Genomic DNA, 9,111 nt, shown 5'->3' with positions numbered 1-9,111 from the left:
CCAAATTTTGTCATCAAAGAACGAGAAAGAGGCCGGATTTACAATTCCGAGTTGGATGACTGTTCAAAGCGTATTTTTCCAGTCTGAGCTCGTTTATTCCCGACTTCCCAGTTGCAATGCTTGCAGTTAGCCACTGTCACCGATTCCTTCCAAACCACTCATTGTTGAATTTGCGATTTCCAACTTGTTGTGTAATGTTTATGTCCAATGGCCGATGAGCACCGATAAGTTTTATCTATCATTGCTCTTCATTATTTCTCTTCATATGACAAGGATTAAAAAGGATTTGCCAGTAGATTGTCGACTTGGTTCATGATGATGACTGCTAGTTAAGATTTTGAAAGTAAGATGTTGACATGATCAGTCCAATCAAAGCACATATAACTTGATTTGATGTATTTTTATCTGTGGCCTATGACCTTGAGCCTTCTTGGAAGGGCACTTCTAATGTAACTCTATGGCATGACCCAAAGGGCTTTAATTTTTGACGCCTACCCTTACTAAGGATTTAGACTTGGCGGTGACGTAGTGTCCCCATGAGTGACAGAACACTGAGCCAATCACGGCGCAACGCTCCTATTTTCTGCTGGCTTGCTCCACCACCACAGAAAGCACTGAGCTAGGCTGAAACACTTGCATTTTGGAGCTGCCTTACTCAAGAACACAAAAAAGAGACCATGTTTGTACACAGCTTTATTAACTCAATGATATATATATATTTTACATTGTTTGCAAACTGATATGTGACACGTATTAATGCCAAAATAACATGCAAAACAGGCAAGCCCCCCCCACAAAAAAAAAACATTTTTTGTTTTGTTCTTTGTTGCTAAAAATGTGGGGCTCTGCCCCACCTGCCCTGAATGACGGGTCGCCACTGGGCACACGGGCTGAAATTGGGGGAAGTACTATGTCAACTTGTCCAATAAGAAATGCCTGCTTTCTTTTCTGTTGCAAAACGTTTTTAGAGGTTTTTCTATGATGTGAACTAATTAATATATCTATGCCATATTTTTAATGGAAATATTGGTGGGTCAAACTCAATCAAAAAAGCGAATATGCATCAAAACCACTACACTACACATTGAATGCACCATAATAACCAATCCCAGAATTTGTTTTGAGCAACACACACAAACGTTCAAACGTTATAACACTTTTGCGCTATTATCAGTTTATAGGCTACTTCCCATATTTTGCTCTTATTGCACGGAAAACCACGGTAGTTGAGCATACTTTTGTAGAGTAAAGTTTATTTTACTTCAGAATCAATTTCAGCATCAGTCTACAACATTGCTAATCATTGTTAAGAGTATTGGGATGCAGCCCACACATGTTCTGAGTGCAGTTGCATTAACAACATTCTCCGGTTAAGAATAAAGCAACAATCTATAAAGCCACTCCCTTGCTTCATCCATTGCATAGCTACAGTTCCATGGGTTATTACAGTCTGACGTCAAACAAACTAAATCAACATTTATGGAGACAGACATACTTTCTGTAACACCCAACAAAATTAAATTATGTTTAATTGCAAAACTAACTTGAACTATGAAATTGATCATATCAATGTATTATTCATATTCTGGTAAAAATAGAAGAAAAACACTGCAAATGCTGCTGGAAAATTTGAACCAGTTGTGCGTGTACACACTACTTCTATGAAGTAGTTATGGTTGGTTATACTGTATGACTACTAAGTCATATTTTGCAACAGTATAATACAAAATAAGTGTTAGCAGTTGATGTTATTCTTCGACAACACAGACCCCAAAACAAATCAGGGGGAGAAAAATATATTTATTCAAAGAGAACAAATCATAGTTGTTATGCTGGAAAGTGGATGTTCATTCTTCCCTGTTCTCGTTGTTTCTCCACTGAACAAAGAGACAGGATGTAGTTTATACCAAAACCTAGCCTGTGGTTGACCAATTAGAATTCATTGCTGTAAAATTGGGCCAATGGCCAAATACAAAGTATCCCGTTTCAGGCTTCAATGTATAGATTGTTTGGACCAATGAGAACTTGTCCCACGTAGTTTTGAGTCCGAGCTGGAACCCCTACACAGATGTTGAACTGAAAAACAACTAGTTCCATTGATCTCTAGTTCTCTATTACAGAAAAACAACTAGTTGCATTGATCTTTAGTTCTCTGCGTTGTATATTTATCTTTGAATATTCTTACAGAAGGTTTAGGCCTACTGTAGACATGAGCAACATTTTGCGATTTCAATCTTCTGAATATGCTAATTCTGCATTGGATCTGGAATTTTCAACTCCCTACTTGCAGTAAATATCATATTTTAACTTGGCCCCCAGTTTAGTGTGAGCCAGGTACTTCTCAAACTCCTCGTCCATCTGATTACTTTGGGCTTCACTTAGATGGTTCTTCCAATCTCCAACTTCACCTAGGTAGAAAAGCAAGAGGGAAAAATCAAAAGGCGAAGATCATACTACTGTATACAATTAAACAAATCTTTTTAAATAATACTATCATTTGGCAGACTTTCTTCCAATATAACACACAAATTCAATGTGACTTGTGCAGGAATTACACCCACAGTTGTACTACAAATTTCAATTCATTTTAAATCCGTGTGGGGCATATTCTCATTTCACTGTGCAGAGCACGTTGTTTGCACATTTGATCATGCACTTCCCAAAATTCAGTATACCCATTTTGAGTCATGTGCGCGCATCTCCAGAAACAGGTTTTCCAGATTTTACACACCTTGGAAGTCACACCAACTCCCCAAAAGTCACCTCTGGTGGACAACAGAAATAATCTCAGGGTTGAAATCTAGATGCTATGAACCTGCATTCTCAGGTTGTAAAAGCTATATTTAAGGTAGGCTTTAGCGGTGGGAAAGTGCTTGTCTGAAGTATTTCAAAAATAAAAAATCTGAATCATCATGTAAAACAGTCAGCCTATAGGCCAATGGAAATGTTGGCTAATGTGCTTTGTTAAGATACTTATGTAATTGTGGAATGGGAATTATGTAACGATATTGCATATTTTTTAAGAGTTTATATTTGACCAAATGTATAGCTTACTCCCCAATGTGAGGCACGTGGTAGAATAGGCCTAAATTGTGTTAAATTATTTTACATTTTAGAGCAGCCTAGATTGTATTTGAAGATCCTAAGTACTTAATTACTTTCTCCACCAACCATGGAGTATGGGCAATATATATATATATATATTGTTGGCACAAAACTACCTCCATACTTCCATTAATTTTTTTCCGTACCAGTTACCTTCAGACGAGTCCCGTGACACTTGTAGGGGTCGTAGAGCAAACGGAGAACACCATCATGTTCGTGAGAATCTCATCTTTCCATAGAGTGGTCATATTAGTTTTGTAGGCCAAACTGTTCAGACGTTTCAGAAGTTGTTGTGAGAAGATCGATTTTCGGGATGTCTCATCGTCTGACAAACACCACTGTAGCTCGGCCACCTTCCACCACAGATGCTGAAGGCGGATGTAGTTGATTGAGACGCAGCCCATGCAAAAGTATGTGGACACCCCTTCAAATTAGTGGATTTGGCTATTTCAGTCACAAATGTTGCTGACAGGTGTATAAAATCGAGCACACAGACATACAATCTCCAGACAAACCTTGGCAGTAGAATGGCCCGTACTGAAGAGCTCAGTGACTTTCAACGTGGCACCGTCATAGGATGCCACCTTTCCAACAAGTGAGTTCGTCAAATTTCTGCCCTGCCAGAGCTGCCCTGGTCAACTGTAAGTGCTGTTATTGTGACGTGGAAACGTCTAGGAGCAACAACGGCTCAGCGGCGAAGTGGTAGACCACATAAGCTCACAGAACGGGACCGCCGAGTGCTGAAGCACGTATAAATGGTCTGTACTCGGTTGCAACACTCACTACCGAGTTCCAAACTGCCTCTGGAAGCAACGTCGGCACAAAAACTGTTAGTCGGGAGCTTCATGAAATGGGTTTCCATGGCCGTGCAGCCGCACACAATCTTAAAATCACCATGCGCCATGCCAAGCGTCGGCTGGAGTGGTGTAAAGCTCGCCGCCATTGGACTCTGGAGCAGTGGACGCGTGTCCTCTGGAGTGATGAATCACGCTTCACCATCTGGTAGTCCAACGGACAAATCTGGGTTTTGTGGATGCCAGGGGAACGCTACCTGCCCGAATGAATAGTGCCAACTGTAAAGTTTGTAGGAGGAATAATGGTCTGGGGCTGTTTTTCATGGTTCGGGCTAGGCCCCTTAGTTCCAGTGAAGGGTAATCTTAACGCTACAGCATACAATGACATTCTAGACGATTCTGTGCTTCCAACTTTGTGGCAACAGTTTGGGGAAGGCCCTTTCCTGTTTCAGCATGACAATGCCCCTGTTCACAAAGTGAGGTCCATACAGAAATGGTTTGTCGAGATTGGTGTGGAAGAACTTGACTGGCCTGCAGCCCTGACCTCAACCTCATCGAACACCTTTGGGATGAATTGGAACGCCGACTGCGAGCCAGGCCTAATCGCCCAACATCAGTGCCTGACCTCACTAATGCTCGTGGCTGAATGGTAGCAAGTCCCCGCAGCAATGTTCCAAAATCTAGCGGAAAGCCTTCCCAGAAGAGTGGAGGCTGTTATAGCAACAAAGAGGGGACCAACTCCATATTATTGCCCATGATTTTGGAATGAGATGTTCGAAGAGCAAATGTCCACATACTTTTGACCATGTAGTGTACACTCACCGGCCAGTTTATTAGGTACACCATCTAGTACCGGGTTGGACTGCCCTTTGCCTCCAGAACAGCCTGAATTCTTCGGGGTAGTCTACAAGGTGTCGGAAACTTTCCACAGGGATGTTGGTCCATGCTGACGCTATGGCATCATACAGTTGCTGCGGATTGGACGGGGGTACATTCATGCTGTGAACAGCCCATTCCATCTCATCCCAAAGATGCTCTATTGGCCACTCAAGTAAGTCATGTTCTAGGCGATGTTTTTCCTCTCCTCAGTTGTCCAGACTTAGTAATCACGTGCCCACTGGAGCCACTTCTTCTTGTTTTTAGCTGACAGGAGTGGAACCCGGTGTGGTCGTCTGCTGCAATAGCCCATCCGTGACAAGGATCGACGAGTTGTGCGTTATCAGATGCCATTCTGCACACCACTGTTGTACTACTCCGTTATTTGTCTGTTTGTGGCCCGCCTGTTAGCTTGCACGATTCTTGCCATTCTCCTTCGACCTCTCTTATCAACGAGCTTTCGCCCACAGGACTGCCCTGTAAACCTTAGACACTGTCGTGCATGAAAAGCCTAGGAGGGCGGCCATTTCTGAGATACTGGATCCGGCGCACCACGCATACCACGATCATACCACGCTCAAAGTCGTTTAGGTCACTTGTTTTGCCCATTCTAACATTAAATTGAACAGTAACTGAATGCCTTGATGGCTGTCTGCCTGCTTTAAATAGCAAGCCACAGCCACATGACTCACTGTCTGTAGAAGCGATCCATTTGTGAACAGGGTGGTTGGTGTACCTAATAAACTGGCCAATGTTATATTATCTGATTACTAAAAACAAATGATATCAGATATTTTTATACCCTTAAATATATATATTTGTTTATATTATGTTATCACATTGAACTAACTGCTTCCCGTAAAGATATTGATGGCAAAAGTGTAATTTCAACTGTTGCTGATAGCGATACTGGACATATTGCAACGATACGGGTGCACAGAGAAACGGGAGATTGTCTGCATAAAACATCAGATGAGTTTCGAATGCACACAGGAGACACACACACTTTTGATGCAGAATCAGATGTTACACGCACGTAGAGGGGTGCACAGTGAAATTAAAATATGCCCCTGAATGAATGACTATTCTATCCCGGTCCAAAATTCTGGCATAATTCTGAATTCTGGGTCAGATCTGATATTATTGTCACGTACAGTGGGGGAAAAAAGTATTTAGTCAGCCACCAATTGTGCAAGTTCTCCCACTTAAAAATATGAGAGAGGCCTGTAATTTCATCATAGGTACAGGTCAACTATGACAGACAAATTGAGAAAAGAAAATCCAGAAAATCACATTGTAGGATTTTTTATGAATTTATTTGCAAATTATGGTGGAAAATAAGTATTTAGTCAATAACAAAAGTTTCTCAATACTTTGTTATATACCCTTTGTTGGCAATGACACAGGTCAAACGTTTTCTGTAAGTCTTCACAAGGTTTTCACACACTGTTGCTGGTATTTTGGCCCATTCCTCCATGCAGATCTCCTCTAGAGCAGTGATGTTTTGGGGCTGTCGCTGGGCAACACGGACTTTCAACTCCCTCCAAAGATTTTCTATGGGGTTGAGATCTGGAGACTGGCTAGGCCACTCCAGGACCTTGAAATGCTTCTTACGAAGCCACTCCTTCGTTGCCCGGGCGGTGTGTTTGGGATCATTGTCATGCTGAAAGACCCAGCCACGTTTCATCTTCAATGCCCTTGCTGATGGAAGGAGGTTTTCACTCAAAATCTCACAATACATGGCCCCATTCATTCTTTCCTTTACACGGATCAGTCGTCCTGGTCCCTTTGCAGAAAAACAGCCCCAAAGCATGATGTTTCCACCCCCATGCTTCACAGTAGGTATGGTGTTCTTTGGATGCAACTCAGCATTCTTTGTCCTCCAAACACGACGAGTTGAGTTTTTACCAAAAAGTTCTATTTTGGTTTAATCTGACATTCTCCCAATCCTCTTCTGGATCATCCAAATGCACTCTAGCAAACTTCAGACGGGCCTGGACATGTACTGGCTTAAGCAGGGGGACACGTCTGGCACTGCAGGATTTGAGTCCCTGGCGGCGTAGTGTGTTATTGATGGTAGGCTTTGTTACTTTGGTCCCAGCTCTCTGCAGGTCATTCACTAGGTCCCCCCGTGTGGTTCTGGGATTTTTGCTCACCATTCTTTTGATAATTTTGACCCCACGGGGTGAGATCTTGCATGGAGCCCCAGATCGAGGGAGATTATCAGTGGTCTTGTATGTCTTCCATTTCCTAATAATTGCTCCCACAGTTGATTTCTTCAAACCAAGCTGCTTACCTATTGCAGATTCAGTCTTCCCAGCCTGGTCAGGTCTACAATTTTGTTTCTGGTGTCCTTTGACAGCTCTTTGGTCTTGGCCATAGTGGAGTTTGGAGTGTGACTGTTTGAGGTTGTGGACAGGTGTCTTTTATACTGATAACAAGTTCAAACAGGTGCCATTAATACAGGTAACGAGTGGAGGACAGAGGAGCCTCTTAAAGAAGAAGTTACAGGTCTGTGAGAGCCAGAAATCTTACTTGTTTGTAGGTGACCAAATAGTTTTTTTCCACCATAATTTGCAAATAAATTCATTAAAAATCCTACAATGTGATTTTCTGGAATTTTTTTTCTCAATTTGTCTGTCATAGTTGACGTGTACCTATGATGAAAATTACAGGCCTCTCTCATATTTTTAAGTGGGAGAACTTGCACAATTGGTGGCTGACTAAATACTTTTTTTCCCCACTGTATCTCGTGAATGTGTAAGTATAACTGATTTGCCCGTAAGGACCCGAATGCAACTGCTGCAGTAGAGAGAGAGAGAATTGTATAATTTATGCTGCTGCTCTTGCTTTTCACGAGAATGGCTCATGTAGCTTGTTGTTGTTGTTGGCCAATCACAAGTCATCAAAGCAGCACTACAGTCAAAGAGCCTCCGTGTGTAGCAAGCAAGTTAGGAGATATCTAGTGAAAGATGGAATTTAAATGACGGAATTAAAAGTTCAATGAGAAGGACAGGCTGCTACTTACTAATTTGAATGCTGTTGTTGTTATTTTTAGCTAATTTTAGAAGGACAGGAAGAAAGCGCCTTAAAATGTAGCCTACCTAGCTAACTAGCTTAAATAGCTAGCTTCTTTACTCTATTTGATGCAGTCAAGACAGGTACCATGTAATCAGGAGGGATGATAAATAATCTATGGCTCTGGTTGTCCTCGGGTCCGTTCAGAATGGGTCTCTATATTTAAAAAACATATTTATCGGGTCCGGGTAGGAAAGCCACAGGTCCATTTGGAACGGGTCCAACTTTTCTTGAATAGGAAAAAATAATATGATTTTTTATATTTTCATAATATTTGCACTATGTACTTGAGCTGGTATAGTATCTGAAGATTATGCCTTTGTTAAATGTTTTTCATGACGAAATGGAATGTTGGTTATGTTAGTATCACAAGACAATGGTTAGTATAATGTAACATATAATAGACAGGAAGTGTATTGTAAACTGGCCAGAAGAGGGAGCCCATCTTGTTGCATTGGTTATAAATAGGGGTGAACGAAGAAGATAGGACAGAGCAGACATCAGAATTGGACGACACTGCTCTCCGGACCACGCGTGTCTGTAAACTCATGCTGAAGCTTGTGGTCTGAATAAACCTTATGATCAATGTTCAGTATGAGCCGACTCCTTTTGTTGACAGCAATAATTGCCACCATTCATCATATACGACAGAATGGCGAGCTTGCCAGGAGGGATGATGCAATCCTTCTTTGCTGCATTTGGAGTCGACAAGCTAACTCAAGCTGACTTTGGTCTGGAGTCATGACCCGACTAGACACAGCTAAGTTGTTGGTTTTGTTACTGCTTATGTACACTGGAGGAGTGTACCCTTATGACCGTGTTTCGGGTGGCGTTATGGCTGTTAACTGGGAGTCTGAACGAAAATATTTTAAATTTGGTTGATGTGTAAACGCTGTTTACAACAATGGATTGTACAAATGGATTGGTAGAGAATAATGTTGGGAGATGTCTGCATAATTAGGGCACCGGGGGATCTGGAAAAGCCCTCGAATCGAGGCGATTCTTTAGGAATGGGCCATAAAATCCTTGCAACGCGTTATGTGGTGTAGGGTTAATTCTGGGGATTATTAAGCTGGACGAATTATATGTATGTTATATACTCATCGTATGGTTGACGAACTATAATGCTTGGGGTAACCTCTCTATGATTATCCAGAACTTACGGCAACACAAAGTTAGAAGGAGATATTATTGATAATCATGGACAATGATTGGGCCACGGTGCGGGGTGTTCATTTGTATAGCTAGTAGGCCGCAG

General features: G+C 41.8%; 1 protein-coding gene across 1 annotated transcript in view; it reads right to left on the bottom strand.

Annotated features, from left to right (window-relative positions):
* Window positions 1-1,780: 1,780 nt before the first annotated feature.
* LOC121572322 (sulfotransferase 6B1-like) overlaps window positions 1,781-9,111 on the bottom strand; it is a 43,109-nt gene continuing 35,778 nt past the window's right edge. The window contains exon 7 of the mRNA XM_045215015.1: window positions 1,781-2,408. Within this exon, the coding sequence (XP_045070950.1) occupies window positions 2,281-2,408 (128 nt within the window). The 3' untranslated portion in view covers window positions 1,781-2,280. The remainder of the gene's footprint in view (window positions 2,409-9,111) is intronic.

This window comes from Coregonus clupeaformis, unplaced genomic scaffold, assembly GCF_020615455.1.
Source record: "Coregonus clupeaformis isolate EN_2021a unplaced genomic scaffold, ASM2061545v1 scaf0353, whole genome shotgun sequence".
In the NCBI taxonomy this organism is placed as follows: Eukaryota; Metazoa; Chordata; class Actinopteri; order Salmoniformes; family Salmonidae; genus Coregonus; species Coregonus clupeaformis.
The sequence above is the reverse complement of the archived record's forward strand: the minus strand, read 5'-3'. Positions and strand labels throughout refer to the sequence as shown.